The 18355-nt window shown below is 38.6% G+C and overlaps 2 protein-coding genes across 11 annotated transcripts in view; one reads left to right on the top strand and one right to left on the bottom strand.

Annotated features, from left to right (window-relative positions):
• CENPP (centromere protein P) overlaps positions 1-18355 on the top strand; it is a 229806-nt gene that overhangs the window by 171919 nt on the left and 39532 nt on the right. The gene's annotated exons all lie outside the window — the stretch shown is intronic.
• Positions 1-18355, bottom strand: part of ECM2 (extracellular matrix protein 2) — a 50064-nt gene that overhangs the window by 15698 nt on the left and 16011 nt on the right. For 4 of the 8 annotated variants that reach the window (XM_081524248.1, XM_081524236.1, XM_081524267.1 and 1 more), the window contains exons 2-6: positions 12381-12693; positions 9681-9869; positions 6494-7087; positions 4416-4531; positions 2295-2430 (exon numbers count right to left, since the gene is read on the bottom strand). In XM_081524248.1, the coding sequence (XP_081380374.1) occupies positions 2295-2430; positions 4416-4531; positions 6494-7087; positions 9681-9869; positions 12381-12669 (1324 nt within the window). In that variant the 5' untranslated portion in view covers positions 12670-12693. The remainder of the gene's footprint in view (positions 1-2294; positions 2431-4415; positions 4532-6493; positions 7088-9680; positions 9870-12380; positions 12694-18355) is intronic. The other 4 variants (XM_081524264.1, XM_081524254.1, XM_081524259.1 and 1 more) reach the window with 2 other exon arrangements.

An 18355-nucleotide genomic window follows, 5' to 3' on the forward strand; every position in this document is an offset into this window, starting at 1 on the left:
TACCACTGAGCCACCAGGGAAGCCCCACCTTCCCTTTTAAGACCTTCCTTTTCCCTAGAGTGGGTATACAGGTCTCCCAGTGGATCCTGGATGGCCTCATAGCACCTCGGCATAACATGTGTAGCTCTCCGTTGTGTGGTTCCTTCTCATCTTTTCACATCATCTTTTGTTCTTCACTCCTTATCATAGCCCGAATCTAAGATTTATGACACTGAATGTTTTTCCCATAGCATCCAGATTGTTCTGTTTCTTTACACTTTTGCGTGTATTACTCTCCATGGAGTGCTGTCTTTCCCACTTCTCTGGAACTATACATTAATATATAAAACCTGGAAAGGTCATGAGGGAGGTAACAGAAGTGCTGCAGGCCACTGATAGTCAAGCCAGGGGCTTCTACCCAGAAAAGCAGTGTTAACAGCACTGGCAGTGGCCTTTGTTTTGGGCTTGCCTTGCTCACTGCCAGCCAGCCTGACCATCCACAACAGTGAGACTCACAGGAGCTGAGGAGCTGCCAATGGCTGCAGCAGTTGAAAGAGGACTCAGTACCAAAGGGGCCAACACTGGAGCAGAACTAAGAAGCCAGTACCGAAGGACCAGCACTGGAGTGGGGCAAGAACACAGGCTAAACAGAAGAGGAGCCTTCAAGCACAAAGACTACAGAGGCTTCTCTGGGCAAGATGACAGTGCAGAGCCTCCTCACTGGCTTGCCTGCACAGGGCTGAGGCGTATGAGGTAGTCAGACTGTGGAGATGGGCAGGGGAGGCTAGGTCACCCTGGACCGCAGTTAGCCCTCTGGGAATATGGAAACTTTTTCATGAGGGAGAGGTGTGTGTGAGTGGAGAAGCAGTTACAGGAATGTGAGAGAGTACCTTCCAAACCAGGACTTACAGCATGCCATTTTGATAGCTCTGCTAGAAATACTGTCTCACATGTAGTTCACATGTAACCATTAGTACACTTGTCCTAAATTGTGTTGCTTTGGTCTGTTTCACCTAGCAGCTAGAAATTGAACTTTCTAATGTCTTTTCCATATGACAAAAGCCCTTCAAATTTTGTTAATGTTTTTCATGTGTACCCTGAAATCCATCTGGAAATAGAGTATTTCCATAACTCTGTCATCCTCAGATTTGGCAATTTTCGGTATTGTTTTTTTCCTATCACCAGAAGTGTTTTGTCCTTATGAATTTTTTTGAGAAGTAAATTCCCCATTTTAAAGGAATAAAGGTTTGGTGATCAACACTAACATCATAAATATAGTTCAAATCAAATGAACAAAAAATGTTAAGCACTATACCTGTATACCTCAAGAGCTACTAGACTGTTAGGAAGATAAAAAGAAAAATTAGACAGTCTTTGTCTTAAAGAAGCGTATAATCTAATCAACAACATTAGCTAGAATTCTTGAAATGGCAAATGTAATACTACCTTGTTTATCTTGAGTTCATAATATGACAACCTCAGTTATCCAGCTCAGTCCAGAAATAGTCTTAAGAAGAGTAAATTCCAGTTGTATCAAATGTACAAAATGTGGGGCACCTTCACTTCAGCCCATCCATGGGAAAGCCAGGCTGACATGGCACCCACATACCCATGCACATCATTTGTCTTGCCTCACGGGGCACATGTACCTCGATGACAAACAAGTGCCAGAAGTGATAGAGCAACTCTCAGGGGAACAAGACTATTAAAGCCAAAGTGACTGCCATATAGAGTGCATGTGCTAAAGTTTATGTTTACTTTGATTTTAGAATAGCCCCTCAAAGCCTCACATAGTATCCCCATTTACTTATATTTTATATATAATTCTCATGTGCCAAACCATGACATGTTAAAATAGCAAAGTGTTCGGATGTAGTGGAATTGAGGATGGGGTATATTGAGCATCTAAGGGTGATAAAGGAGACCCATTAAACAAGCCATGGTACTGTGTTATCACCAGTACCAAAAACATCAGAACAAATACAGCATGAGAACACATGGCTATGTGGGGAATGTTAGTGTAACTCTCAGGATATTATGGATTTGTAGTTCAGTTATTGTATTACACATGATGAAAAGCTGAAATCATTGAAAGTTTATTTATATAATACTTTTTAAAGACAAAAGGCAGTTTAAAATACATTTTTTAAAGTTTCACTAATCAATAGTTACAATAAGTTTTATCAACTTAAATGGTAACATGAACTAAAAAATTCTTATTAGCTATTCATTTAGCAATATTGCAAATAAAATTTCCATACAACTATAGAAGAAAGATTATAAGGACACATGTCATAAAGTCAAATGTTAAGTACCTGATAAACTTTCTTCATCGATAACCTGCAGCTTATTCTCATTGATTTTGAGTTCTTCTAATGTAGATGGTAGTTCTGAAGGAATCGTTACCAAATTGTTTCCATCCATATTTAAGCGCATTAAATTCTTTAGAAACTTAAATAAAGGCAAATCTCAAAATTACTTTTTTATCTTGTCACAGAAATGCAGTCATATATATTATTTAATAGTCAGTTGCAGTAGTTACTAGTTTCACAAACTTTCAGTTTATTCAGGCTTAGGCACGAATCCCCAATTCTCCCTGCCAGGTAGATATTGATCCTGTTAATAGCATTTATTCCCTGGTATTTTCAGCAAACCACATTTGGTGATTTTGCATCACAACTCATCCATATTTTTACTGTGACTTTAGTAATCAAGAGAAAATTCCTATCACCACTGGACCAGCCATATTTTCCTAGATCTTAGGTTTTCACCTTCTCAGCAGTAGAATCAAAATGTATTAAATCATGCAATAATCTGAATCTGTCATCGATACTAACAAGACAGCAGTTTGAATCCTTTCTATGTGTTTGTAAACTTCCGTCTTCTGTCTGTACTAAGCAGAAACAGAGTCATGAAATAGCACTAACTATTGTGGAAATTCATCAAAATTAAGTGCCATAAATATCACAAATTATTTCTATATGGTACCCAGTTTTGACAGTCTGGAGTGTGTATTTCCACATTTGTAGTTACATGTTTGTTAGCCAAACTAGCCTGTACTACCAAAGTTGCACAGTGATTTACTTCAAAGATGCTCAAAGTCAATTTGAGCAGTTTGGGAATGAGGCAGAGAATCCCAAAACAAACAAACAAAAAACAAGTTATTTCCTACAGTGTCCTCTTTTTTGATCAAATAGAGAAAATGTACAAGTCCCAGCTATTGTTCTATCAGAAGGACAGCTAGCATGAAGCAGGACAACAGGTCTTTCACATGAATGTGGACACCAAGTGTCTGGAACTCTCTCGTCTGCAGCCCAGAATGTAAATAAGAACCAGGAACTGAGCTTCTAAGAGGCCAGTGACTTATCCAAAGAGTAGAAGAAAACCATCCAAGGGGATAAAGTTTGACTTCCTGCCATGTAACCTGTTTTACTTGGGCCTCTTTAAGCACACACAATTTTGAGTATTTGTTTGCACATACAAATTCCTCCTTTCTTCTGCCTTTGTTTTTTGGAAAGTCCTTGATACTCTCTTTTCTTCTTTTTAGAAAAAAATTTTAGTTAAATCTGATTCTTTCAAAGTTTACTCTATGCTTTTCTCTTTCCCTCTCTGCCCAACCTATCCCCATGCTAATTTTCTTCTGAGCCTCTTTGTTCTTGCAGAACCCCACCTGCTGAAGTATTCTTTACCAGATTTTGCAGATTGCACAAAATAAGGAAGCTTTGTCTTGCTGGCCTGAAAATGTTAACAGAGTTTCCAAATAAGCTCTCCTTTTCCCCCAGAAATACCTCACATACTAAGAGGCCATATTTCAACATGTTTTCAGGTACTTGGGAGGAAACTCTTCTATAAATTCTAAACATTAGTTTTGTCACTGGTGCTCCTGTGGGTGCGTTAAGGACAAACCGTAGAAAAAACAGAAATTTGTAAAACAACCGAGTATATTCAAGATACAACTTCGATACAGTTTAGGGTTATCGGAGAAGAAACTTTCTTTGACAAAAACTCCTTTAAAACATTTTACTAGGACTTCTTTGATGGTGCAGTGGATAAGAATCTACTTACCAATACAGGGCATATGGATTCAATCCTGGTCCAGGGAGATCCCACATGCTGCATGGCAATTAAGCCCATGCACCACAACTGCTGAGCCTATGCTTTAGAGCCCATGAGCCACAACTGCTGAGCCCATGTGCTGCAGCTGCTTAAGTTCGCACACCTACAGCCTGTGCTCTGCAACAAGAGAAGCCAGCACACCACAACAGAGTAACCCCTGCTCACTGCAAGTAGAGAAAAGCCTACACGCAGCAACAAAGACCCAGCGCAACAATAAAAAAGAACATACTTTTCTTTCCTTCTCCATCTCCACCCATTACCAGTACAATTAACGAGAAAGCCATCCAAGTGGACTCCTAGAAATCATAGTGCATATTTACCTTGAATGCTTTTGGACCTATGCCTGAAGAGGTGATATTATTTTTGCTCAGATCAAGCCTTTCCAAATTCGGTAATCCATTAAATGCTTCATCCGGAATGGAGGTGATAGAATTGCCTAGGACACATAGCAATTATATTTTAGGCCTATGTGCCTGTAAATACATATATACATGTACATGCGTAGATAGCAAAAGAGAGCTTTACCTGGAGAAAAACACAGTCCTTATAGCAAGGACAATGTTATATAATAAATGAGTACTTAGAAAAAAAAAAGAAGATTGAGACTGGACTATTACATACAGTCAAAATTTTCACTCTAAGGACCTGTCTTGCTCTAGTACATCATGTTTTAGATGAAGCTGCTTAAAACAGCCAGAATGTGGTTTGCTAGACAATTCTGTTAGCAATATGCATTTTACAACAAAGATGTATTATGGAAGGTACTATAGAAACTGAATTTTATAGTTCTTCATATTTTCCTATTGACACTTCTTAGACCCTGGACCAGAAATATTACTTACTATTTTTTAATGAAATCTTGGACATGTAACTTGCCTTCTCCAAGCATCAGTTTGCTCTAAATAAGAAGTTTGGGGAGATAATTTCTCAGATTGCTTCCAGATCTAATGTTAAAATTCTATGATTTCAATCTATAGAAGTTACTGCATGCTTTAATTTATGGGGTTTTGTTTGACATTTAGTGAAGTGTAGTAGCCAGTGATTTTAAACCCAGAGAATGAGCTTAACAGAAATGGTGGTGGTTTAGTCACTAAGTCGTGTCCGACTCTTATAACCCCATGGACTGTAACCTGCCAGGCTCCTCTGTCCATGGGATTCTCCAGGCAACAATACTGGAGTGGGTTGCCATTTCCTTCTCCGGGGGTCTTCCCGACCTAGGAGTCGAACCCATGTCTCCTGTGGCTCTTGCATTGCAGGCGAATTCTTTACCACTGAGCCACTAGGGAAGCCCAAGAAATGGTGAGTACTATAAAAACCGTGTGGTAGCCTTCTTATAAAACCAAGATAGTATAACTGAGCATACATCATCTTTCATAAGATTTTCGACCTTCACAGATTGTTTGTTTAATGACAGAGCACACCTAGCGTGCAGGCTACAGAAGGAGGGGGTGTTGCTGGGAAAGGAAGCTCCAGGCATAAGAGTAATTCCTTAGGAGATCATATACATATACCTGAAGTATCCTATTGTAGACTGGCTGTCCTGCCTACCAAGTGGCTAAAACAAGGGGGAAAGCAACAGGAATGCTGTGATATTGCTGGAAGGAGTCTCACAGCCGTTTTAAGGAAGTTTGGTCATTTCTTATAAAGGTAAACCTGCTTTTACTGTATCACTCAGCAACCCACTCCTGAGTATATACCCTAGGAAAAAGAATACATAGGTCCCACACAAGCATCCATATATGGATGTTTATAGCAACTGTTGCATAATTGCCCCAAACTGGAAATAACCCAGATGTCCTTCACCTGGTATGTGTGGTCCATCCAAACAGTGGATGCCACTCAGAAGTGAGGAGGAGCAAGTTGTTGTTGATAAACGCAACAACCTGAAAAGCCCTCAGAAGTGTGATGGTAAGTGAAAGAAGTCCAGCTGAAAAGGCTACACACTGTATGCATTTCTGTGACATCCTAGAAAAGGTACTCTAGAGATAGAAAACATCAGGGCTGGTGAAAGAAGGGACATGAGAGAATTTGGTGAGGTGATGAAAGTGTTATACCTTGAATGTGTGACTGTATGACTGTATGCATTTGCCAAAACTCAGAATAACACGCTAATAATTTTTTACTGAATATAACTTATACCTATGTCTTACATAACTTATACCTCATAAAGCTGATTTTAGAAAAAAAGTTAATGGGACATCATGATTTGATTTGGAGGAATTTGCATTATACCTGATGGTGCTTTTCTGCAGTAAACACCTATCTCTTCTGCAAAGTTTTTATGTTTGAAGATTGTGAAATTAATCTGTTGGGGTCCATTTATATTATGAAATTAAAATATCACATTCATAGTGCAATGCGAAGTAACCACAGAATCAAACAGACATCCACATCTTACCTATGAGCTCCAGACTTGTTATCTCTGGTGCTGTTAGTGGTGGTATTTGTGTAAGGTCGGCGCTGATACAGGAGATGGTTTTGTAGGACAGAGAGCACCTGCTTGGCAGAGACGGTATGCCTCTGGGGGTAGCTGGGATTGGGAGTCGAGGGGGCATCCTGAACGTGTCTCCTCTGACGGTCTCATCCTCATCCTCATCTTCATCGTCTTCCTCCTCATCTTCATCGTCTTCCTCCTCATCTTCATCTTCTTCTTCATTCTCCCTTGCTGGGTTTCTGTGTTGATGGGCCTGCCTCCCCTCCTCTCCAGGCCTCTGCTCTCTCCCTTCTCTGCTCTGTCCCTCATTGGTAGGTCTCCTCCAGTCTCCAGGTCTAGAAGTCTTTTTCTTTTGCTCCCTATTTTCATCTTGTTTGATTGCTTCTTCATCCTCCTCAAATTGAAGTTCCTCTTTTCTCAGTGCTCGATTCATTTCCACCCAAGGAGGTGACTGTTGCTTATGAGGTAAACTGGTAGGTTCTCTTTGTTCTGAAGAATCACCAGAAAATTCAGTTCTATCATTTAATGCTGTACCACTGAGTAGCAAATAGGAGGCTACTGACCACATAAGGAGAAGACAGCAAGGGCAAGTTGTGGTATTAATGAAAGGAAAAATCATAGCGAAAATTAGGTTAGTAAATATTATTCCCTCCAGGAATATGAATGCCATTTAAACATGAAATGCATCTTGTAGTTTTTGCTTGAATAATTTTAGTAGAAATAAATAAACTTTATTTGTGTTTTGTAAGACATTATAGGCAATTCTTGTTTGGTTTGTAAGCCTTATTTTACTAAGGTATCATGCTATTTGGTGACTAAAGAGGGAATAATATTACCATATGTTACAAAATGGTAAACAGTCCTATTGTGAGATTATAAAATAATCAGATATGATACCTTTATAATAGCTACTGTTCAGTTAATTGGGGTTATTGATAATGTAAGAATTTGTACACTGTCAGACATAAAAACATGAAGTAGGTGTATATTTTACTTGTTTATGATAGTGAAATCAGCTTTTATTATATTTGTCTGATTTTCTTTCAGCTCTATGTGCCTAAAAGTATCCTCTGAAATTCAGAATTATAGAAAATCCTCTTCTCTTTTCCTCCCAGACTCTGTACTTAAAATCATTTTTACTGCTTGAGATCTATGGAAGATATCCTGTAATTAAATGATATTTTTTTAACCTAGAGATATGCACAGAGTATTTTTTATTATTTCATGATGATAAGAACGTAATATATTACAGTAGAAAGTTTATCTACATTTGTATTTAACTGTTATTATCTTTGGCAGAGAGCAGGGAAGACTTGACACAGACCAGACCCTCTGAATGAAGAGTTTTAGGGAAAAACAAGCTCAGTACATAGATTTTCTTTCATCAAAATATAAAAATGTACTTAATCATTTCCATGATTTTATTTAATACCATACATAAATCACCCCAAAAAAGAACTCAAAATATAATTATTTGAAAGAATTACTGGAGATTTCAATTCAGTATATATTATAAAGTCTGGGAGTTATTTTTTTCACATGTCGACAAACAGGCAAAAGGAGAATAGGAAAAAATTAGCAAAAGGAAACTAAAGCTATCATATTGAAACATTTAAAATCTTTCCTGTGTATCCAAGTTTATTTTTCCAAAATAACCACAGTATTTCAAGAATAATAGTTCAAGTCCTTTGAAAAATATCTGAGAATTTCTGGATCTTGCCTTTATAAACCTTGTGTTTCATCTCCCAAGGAGTCAGTTTCATTAAACACTTTTATTTTCTAACATTTTTTTAAAAGTCATATTATCTTAGTAAAACAGTTGATGCTTAGTCACTCAGTTGTGTCCTACTCTTTGCGACCCTTTGGACTGTAGCACACCAGGCTCCTCTGTCCATGGGGTTTTCCAGGCAAGAGTACTGGAGTGGGTTGCCATTTCCTCCTCCAGGGGATCTTCCCAATCCGGGGATCAAACCTGCGTATCCAGTGTCTCCCACATTGGAAGTGGATTCTTTACCCACTGAGCCATCAGGGATTCTCAAAGCAGTTGGTACTCTATACCAAATACAGTTCCTAAATGTTCTGAAGTTCTTCTTGGAAGGAGACTTCCATGGGTAGCTACCCTGTGATCATCCTGTGTGTGTGGAAACAGTCTGCCTTAATCATAGGCAACAGAAAACATCCCTATTCCCTATCTCTTCCCATCAAATTATCTAACACATATTTATTTCATAAGCTACTGTCCAGGCTTTTCTTGAAGGAGTCCTGAGCCTCTCTCTCGAGAGTCCTCTACCCCATCAGCCTCACAGGATAAGGGACAGTGAGCAGCCAACAAAACCTCATAGCATAATCTTTTTGTGCATAGCAGTACCACAGGAGAAAGCCACTGCTCTTGGGCCATGGCCTTTATTTCCCAAGGATTACCTAGCAGTAGTAACTGCACATAGACTGAGAGAACTGGGCTTTATTCTCTCTAGATGCAAGCCCCTCCTCTCTTTCTTCACCTTGAGTTCTTTATTTGAGTTGATAACTGTAAGTACATTGAGTTGAATTGAGACAACGCATGTAGGGACTAAACAGAGCTCTTCACACCTACTAAGAATGTGGGAGCTATTTGCTGTGTAAATTTTGTCACTCCATCTGTAATGCTGAGAGTCAAATGTGGAATGTGATCTGGGCCGAGTTCAAATTGAGCTAAAACTCTAAAACCACTGCCTTTTATTTCTCTCCCCTGTCATATAATCTCCCAAGTAATTTCTTTGTTTATCATCACTGTGCCAATATTTAAGTACCCTGCTTACAAGTTTATCATAATTTAAAATTTAAGGTAAGGACTTTTGTGGTGGTCCCCTGGCTAAGACTCTGCATTCCCAGTGCAGGGGGCCGAGGTTTGATCCCTGGTCAGGGAATTAGATCCCACATGTCGCAACTAAGAGTTTGCATGCCACGACTAAAAAAGATCCCTCATGCAGCAACAAAAACTAAAGAACCCACCTGCTGCAACTAAGACCTGGCACAGCCAAATAAACAAGTATTTTTTAAAAAAAGAAATATCCTTTAAAAAAATAAGATTTAAGATAGTGATGAAATAAAAGCAAATGAAAGTTAAAGACTAAATCACGTGTGATATTTTGTTTGGGCTAAATATTTGTACCAGTATCAGAGCAGACAGGGCAGCATTCTCCTTCAGGTATAATTGTTTGGGGACACATCTGAGGGTGGCACTTGGTCTCATCACAAAAGACTTTTCCATTCAAGCAGAGGCAGGTAGTACAGGGCTCTGGAGACCACATAGCTTTGTTATACATGATCATCCCATTTGCCAAACAGTGTCCTTTCTTTCCTAGAAGAGAACAGTAACATTTAAATTCCTTGTATGATCACTAGCACCTTTGAATGGAAGTGAGCCCAGTGTGAACCCCAGTGTGATAGAGCCACACAAGAATAACATTATATGTTCATTCATACATAGGGTGAAAGTATCTTACAGATGTAACCTCTTGAAGTGCTTTTCACATGTTGTACTCTCAAGCCCTCTTACTTAGGCTCTGAATGGACCTCCTCATGGTAACTTGACTCTAAATTGTGCTTTCCATCTTGCATCTGTCAGGATGACTGAGCTATATAACAGCGACAAATAACCCTCAAATCTCAGTTATTTCTTGTTCATGCTGGATATCCAATGTAGATATTGTTTGTCAAGACAAACAATAGGCTTCGTCTCCAAGCGGGCTACCCTGATGGCCACAGCAGTGGGAATGTGAGGTTGCAAATAACACACAAGCTCTAAATGTATCTAATTACATTGAACCAAGGCAAATTATATGGCTACATCTAGCTTCAGAAGATAAAAAGCAGTATAGTTCCATAACATGCCAGAGAGCAGAGAACCAGAACAGCACTAATGATGAGCCAGCCCACACTATACCCTTCCCAGTGTGCAGATGGAGAGGTGAAATCAGGCTATTGCTTGTGGTACTTCTGGCATTGAAATCTCAATGATACATTGCAGCTATCTCTGTTTTTAGAATTGTTGTGTTGTTGAAATACAATTCTAATACCCTTTTAAAGTACACAGTGCAGTGGGTTTTAGTACCTTATTCTCTCTTCATACATGGATAAGTGTGTCAACTAAGCAGGCCATTAGACAGCCAATTTGAATATTAGAGGTGATGTTTTTCTTCTAATGCTAATGTTAGTCCTGATAACTCTTCTCCATTTGATGAGCCACTGTCCCCTCAAGAGAGCTCTCACATTTGGCTCCTTCTCTCCCTCACCACTGTGTTAGCCGTATTCATTTCTAGGTATATATCCAAGGGAACAGGAATTCAGATAGAAACTTGTACACAAATATTCATAGTTGTGCTATTCACAGTAGCCAGAAGGTGGAAACAGCACAGTTATCCATCAGTGGATGAAAGGATAAACAAAACATGGTGTTTCTCTGCAATGAAATATTATTCGGCCATAAAAAAGAATGAAGTACATACTACATGAGTGAACCTTGAAAACACTAGGCCAAGTGAAAGCAGTCAGACACAAAAGGCCACGTATTATAGGATTCCTTTCATATTAAATATACAGAATAGGCAAATTCATAGAGACAGAAAGATTAATGATTGCCAGGGACTTTAGGGAGAGGAGGTGGGTAGGAGAAAATGGGGAGTAAGTGCTTAATATGTATGCAGTTCTCTTTTAGGGTGAAGAAAATGTTCAGGAACTAGGCAGTGGTGATGGTTGTACAATATTGTGAATATACTAAGTGTCACTGAATTGTACATTATATAATGGTTAAATGATAAGTTTTATGTTATGTGTATTTTATCGCAACTAAAAAACAAAGTCTATTTTCCAGACCACTGGAAAACATTTTAGGACAATTTAGAAATGTTTAGTATATATTGTCTATACTTTATGCACATCACCCTATATTGTATACTTTTAAAACAGATTTGAGATCACGTTATGCATACTGCTTTTCAATCTTTTTATTTTCTGTTATTATAGCTTGGATATCTTTCCACATAATTAGAGATATTGACTTCATCATTCTTTAAGAGTTATGGGTACACTATAATTATCATTTTAGATTCCCTGCCTTGAGGCTCTTTCTTCTCTCCAATCATGTTGTAAATATGACCTAAATTGTCTATTTTCATCATAATTGTATGTTATTTCTGTTAGCTTCATGGAAATAACATCATTTAGAAGCATTTGGTCCTCTTGAGACAAATATGAAGTATTCGTCACATAACATTATGTGGTAATATTTTCTTTTGTCTTCTGAGAGTTTTATGTAATGATAACATATGTATAATACAATTACTTTTTCCTCCAAACTTGGAAAAATGTGGACCATTACATATTAGTGTATAAATGCCTAGTTGAAATCTTTGGAAGAATTTCCAATCTTTTCAAACTTTAAAAATTCAAGAAAAAAATTCCATAATTTGGTCTATATAAAATAAATTCAATGGCTTAACTTCATATTTGGTTGAAAATATTTAATAGCCATGAGTTCATAGACTCACCTGAATCATTTATTTCTGTATCCTAGATAACCTATCATGATAAATGACATGTATAGTATGATTACAACTGTTTAAAATACATGGCATAGTAAACAGACTGCAAATGATAAACCAAATAGTAAGTATGGTTTTATAAACATAGTTGTGGAACAAGTAATGTTATTCTTTTTTCCAATAATTTTATAAGTATATTCTATAAATGATTTTTTAAATTATTTCAAAATTTATCTTTGTAGATTAAACTAAAAGATAATAACTTGAATTTAAAAAAATTTTCTTTATGGAGGTTCTCTCTCTGTTCCTCTCTCCTACTGTTTTCTTACCTGGTAACACATTATAGCTTGATTCTACTCCAGGAACACTTAAAAAAGATTCAAATTTTTCCTCCATACTGTAATCCAAGTTAATTATGGGAAGTTTTGCTGCAGGTGTAACTGTCTTCATCTGCTGAATTCCAAGCTGCCTAACAGATCTGTGGGTGGGCAAGGAACTTTTTCTCAGTCTTCTGTAATACATCTTCCTTCTTTGCCTCCTAGAAGTTTCTTCATTTTGTCCAAAGTCAGTTTGAAAAATGAGAAGCAGAAGAAAACAATACAAGCTTGAAAACTTCATGCTTTCTTTTTCACCATTTGATTCCTAGGATGAAAATGAAACAATTTTGGAGTTAATGACTAAATTTTTACCTCTGAAAATTGGCTTATAATTGCCTATATCCCTCAGCAGCAAGTCTTTGAGAAATAAAACATAGATATATGGGCTCAATGCTATACTATTACTGCCAAGTCAGAATTTAGAATTTTTCTGTCAGAATCAAAGGTTTTTGTTTGGCTGCACTGGATCCTCATTGCTACATCCATGCTTTCTCTAGTTGCAGGTGAGCGGGGGCTACTGCTCATTACAGTGCACAGGCTTATCATTGCAGTGGCTTCTCTTGTTGTGAAGCACAGGCTCTAGGTGCTCAGGCTTCAGTAGTTCCAACACACGGGCTCAGTAGTTGTGGTGTGCAGGCTCTAGGGAAGGCTCCAGGGAAGCTGTGGCTCGTGGGCTCTAGATCGCCAGCCCAGTAGTTGTGGCAGCTGGGTTAGTTGCTCCTCGGCATGTGGAATCTTCCTGGTCCAGGGATCTAACCCATGTCGCCTGTATTGGCAGGCCAATTCTTACCCACCGTACCACTAAGCAAGTCCAAAGAAGTTTTAGTATTTTATCTTTATAGACCGGGCGTGAGCAAACTTCTGTCTATAAAGAACCGGATAGTAAATATTTTAGGTTTTACAGGCCATGCATTCTTTGTCATAACTACTCCACTCAACTCTTGTAATATGGAAGTAGAAAATATGTACACAAGTGGGTGTGGCTGTGTTCCTATAGAACTCTATTTACAAAAATAGGCAGTGGGTCAGACTTAGCCCCTAGGCAGTAATTTGCCAACCCCTTTCTGGACCACTGTGTTGTAGGTTTCCAGAGGTTACTTCGGAGATTTCTCTCCACGTGTCTGCCAAGTCATTCTGTGACTAACGTCATCCACAACTTATTTTCCCAACGCTTCTGTTCTATTCTTTTATTCTCTAGTGTTATAATTGTCTTTGTTGGGAAGGAAGCAGCATAATTTCATCATACAAGAATAATAGCAAACTAATACCAGTTATAAAGAGGTGAGAGAGACAAAGTAGCTTTTAATCAACTGGTCTCAAGAGCAGCACAGGGCCTGGTACATGATAAAGCTGAAAAACATGTTTGAGAAATGAATACTTTTTCAAACCATAAACATGGAGTAGCACAAAACAGAAATCTCTGAAAAGGGAAAAATCCAAATTAATCTCCTGCACACTGCCTGGAGGGAGTTCCTTCCCAGGCTGAAGCCAAGGGTGAAGACCCAAGTAGAGCCTCACAATCTCCCAGAGCTGAAGAAACAAAACCTGGGGTCCCAGAGAGGCTATGTGTTGTGCTCAGTCACTCAGTCGTGTCTGACTCTTTGCAACCCTGTGGACTGTAGCCCACCAGGCTCCTCTATCCTTGGGATATTCCAGGTAAGAATACTAGAGTGGATTGCCATTCCCTTCTCCAGAGGATACTGCCAACCCAGAGATCGAACCAGCGTCTCCTGCATTGGCAGGCAGATTCTTTACCACTGAGCCACCTGTAAATCCCATTGAATATGGATTCATTAACTACTACAATTAAAAGGAAGAGGCTATCCAAGTAGAATTTTTAAAAATTAAGACCCAACTCGATGCTGCCTTTGAGAAACTCATGCTAAATAAAAATACAAATAGGTTAAAATTACAAGGATGGAAAATATACCTTGGTAACACTAATCAAAAAAAAAGTGGATGGAATATTTTAGCAATAAAGTATTTTACCACCAGGGCTTCCCTGGTGGCTCAGTGGTATAGAATTCTCCTGTGAATGCAGGAAACACAGGTTTGATCCCTGTGTCAGTAAGATCCCCTGGAGAAGAAAATGGTAACCCACTCCAGTATTCTTTCCTGGGAAATCCCATGGACAGAGGAGCCTGGAGACAGTCCATGAGATCGCAAAGACTCAGGCATGATTTAGCAACTAAACAACAGCAATATATTTGTTTTGACATAATGCTGTTTCATACTTAATAGACTACAGTATACTGTGAACATAACTATTATGCACTTGAAAACAAAAAAAAGAAATGTGTGACTCCCCTTATTGGTGGTCTGATCAAATCCACAACATCTCTGTATTATGCTTGTATGCTCATTTAATCAGAATTGCGTGTTCCTTTATTTATGATCCTACTTTCAGTTTTTGTTTTCATTGTGCTCAGGTGATGCTTCGGTTTCCTTGCAGTCTGTATCATTTATAATGGTGCTTCACTCTACAGAACTTAGATTTTGAATGAATCTTTGAAGTCATCTGCTTTTCCATTAATGGGAAATTCTTCATCATCCATGTTCAAACTGCTCTGCCAGAAAAGTCTTCCTTAGATTGAGCTACAATTTGTTGTTGGTCACATCATGGCTCATAAGAGGTTTAAAGATAAAAGCCACATTTACACAGTTATCTTTCCTCTGAGTTCTTAATCTTTTTTATCAATGCTTTTAAAGATGTGTTTAAGTTTCTTAAAATAGTACATAGTTTTTAAAAACTCAAAATGATATGTAGGCATAAAAGACAAGTTGCCTTAACCATAATTCATAGTTTATTACAAGGGTAGGAATACTTTTTCTTCAGGGTCCAGAGAGGAAACATTTTCAGCTTTGGAAGACAACAATCTCTGTTGAAACTACTCAACTTTGTTATTGTACCCCAAAATAGCAATGGACAAGTAAATGGATGGCCACAACTATGTTCTGATGGCACTTTGAAAAACATGATTTGGCCTGTGGGCCATAGTTTCCCAACCACTAGTTTAAGAGTATCTTTCAAGATGCCTCCTAAACATATATGAACATATATAGTTAAATATAAATGAACTATTCTATATATGTTTTCATTTATATTTAACTATATATGTTCATATATGTTTAGGAGGCATCTTGAAAGATACTCTTAAACTAGTGGTTGGGAAACTATGGAGAAGGAAATGGCAACCCACTCCCATGTTCTTGCCTGGAGAATCCTAGGGACGGCGGAGCCTGGTGGGCTGCCGTCTATGGGGTCGCACAGAGTCGGACATGACTGAAGCGACTTAGCAGCAGTAGCAGCATATATGTTTTAGTACAACTTGTTTTCTTTCCATTCAGTAATAAGTTGTGGTCATATGGACATATATAGCAATGTTTGTAAATGCATATGGTCTGTGCACTCTATTTTCATTCCTTAAGTTATGTAACAATTTGGTGATGGATATTTAATTTTTTTTCATTTTTCTTTTATTATAAACACTCCTGTGAGAATTCCTTGGCAACCCCGTGGTTGATACTCCACCCTTTCACTGCCAGTGGCCCATGTTCAGTCCCTGGTTGGTTAATATATTTTTGCATTATTTTACTTTCAGCCTTTCATATTTTCAATATACTTTCTATTAGCATATCATTTTTAGTGTGATACGACAATTTTTATCTTTGACCTTTTAATTGAATATTTTGTCTATTTGTATTTATTGTAACATTTGATATCTTTGGATTGAAATCTATTTTCCAACTATCTGTTTTCTAGTTGTCCTGCCTGTTGTGTGTTTTTTATATTTTTTCAGTCTTGCTTGTTTTTTGCTGCTTTGTTTTTATCATTGCATTAGTACTTATATACTTTTTCCTTTCATGTTCTTTGTGGAGATTACCACATACATCCTTGACTTACCAAGTCTAATATAAATTAGTACCTTTACCTATTCCTGGACAACTTTACTTACCTCATTCTGGCACATCTACTACTTTTGTTACATATTTTAGTTCTTTATTCAAAAGACAGTGATGATGATTTTATGCCCACAGTTCATTTAGATCAGGCTCTCTCAATCTTATCACTATTAACATTTGTTTCAGATAATTCTTTTTTGTAATGGAGGTGGGAGCTGGCCCTTGTATATTTAATAGCATCCCTGGCTTCTACCCAGTAGATACCACTACCACCTTCCTCTCAGTTATAGCAACCAAAAATATCTTCAAATATTACCATATGTGTCTTGAGATATGGAAAGAATCAGTCTGCCTCCAGTTAAGAATTACTGGTTTAGATCTACGTAAATATTTATCCTTTTTCTTTCTCCTTATTTCTTCCTGCATCTCCAGTCTTCTATCAGGATTATTTTCTTCTAATTGAAGAATGATGCTGCTGCTGCTGCTGCGGCTGCTAAGTCGCTTCAGTCGTGTCCGACTCTGTGCGACCCCATAGACAGCAGCCCACCAGGCTTCCCCATCCCTGGGATTCTCCAGGCAAGAATACTGGAGTGGGTTGCCATTTCCTTCTCCAGTGCATGAAAGTGAAAAGTGAAAGGGAAGTCACTCAGTCATGTCCAACTTTTCGTGACCCCATGGACTGCAGCCCATCAGGCTCCTCTGTCCATGGGATTTTCCAGGCAAGAGTACTGGAGTGGGTTGCCATTGCCTTCTCCAATTGAAGAATACCTTTTAGTAATTCCTTTTTAGTGCAAGACTACTGGTGACCAGTTCTTTTGTATGTTTGTTTATATCAAAATGTTCATATCTTATGTTCATTCTGAAAGAATGTATTTACTAAATATGAAATTCTAGGTTAACAAGTGTTTTAGCATTTTGAAGATTTCACTCCAATGTCTTCTTTTTCCATATTTTGTATTGAGTAGTCATCTGTCAATCTAATTATTTTTCCTTTAAAGGTAACTTTTTTGGGCTGCTTTTAAGATATTCTCTATTTGGGATTCATAGCACTTCTTGAATCTGTGATCATATATTCATCAAATTTGGAAACTTCTTAGCCCTTACCTCTTCAAATAATACTCTCCTGCTTCTCTCTCCTTTTTATTTTTAGAACTACAATGACATGTATGATGTGTTAGTCACTCAGTTGTGTCCACCTCTTTGCAACCCCATGGACTGTAGCCCACCAGGCTCCTCAGTCCATGGAATTCTCCAGGCACGAATACTGGAGTGGGTTGCCATTTCCTTCTCCAACATGTATGATGAAGTGAAGTGAAGTCGCTCAGTGGTGTCCAACTCTTTGCGACCCCATGAACTGTAGCCCACCAGGCTCCTCCATCCATGGAATTTTCCAGGCAAGCGTACTGGAGTGGGTTACCATTTCCTTCTCCAGGGGATCTTCCTGACCCAGGGATTGAACCCTGGTCTCCCGCATTGCAGGCAGATGCTTTACCATCTAAGCCACCAGGGAGGCTCACATGTATGATAGTCTTCTCATTATGTCTTTAATGTCATTTTCTCTCATATTTTTCATCCTTCTGTCACCCTGTGATTGATCCTGGTTATTCCACTAACCTCTTTTCCATTTACTGTCTGTTCAGCTGTGGTGTATCCACTGTTGAATCCATCCATTGACTTCCTTGTTTCTGTTTTTGTGGTTTCTTACCTTTGGAGAAGGCAATGGCGACCCACTCCAGTACTCTGGCCTGGAAAATCCCATGGACTGAGGAGCCTGGTAGGCTGCAGTCCATGGGGTCGCTAAGAGTCCGACGCGACTGAGTAACTTCACTTTCACTTTTCACTTTCATGCATTGGAGAAGGAAATGGCAACCCACTCCAGTGTTCTTGCCTGGAGAATCCCAGGGACGGTGGAGCCTGGTGGGCTGCCGTCTATGGGGTCGCACAGAGTCGGACACAACTGAAGCGACTTAGCAGCAGCAGCAGCAGCAGCAGTGACTTAGCAGCAGCAGCAGCTTTTCAGGTTT

Source organism: Giraffa tippelskirchi, chromosome 1 (assembly GCF_054371585.1).
Source record: "Giraffa tippelskirchi isolate mGirTip1 chromosome 1, T2T-mGirTip1v1.2.pri, whole genome shotgun sequence".
Lineage (NCBI taxonomy): Eukaryota > Metazoa > Chordata > Mammalia > Artiodactyla > Giraffidae > Giraffa > Giraffa tippelskirchi.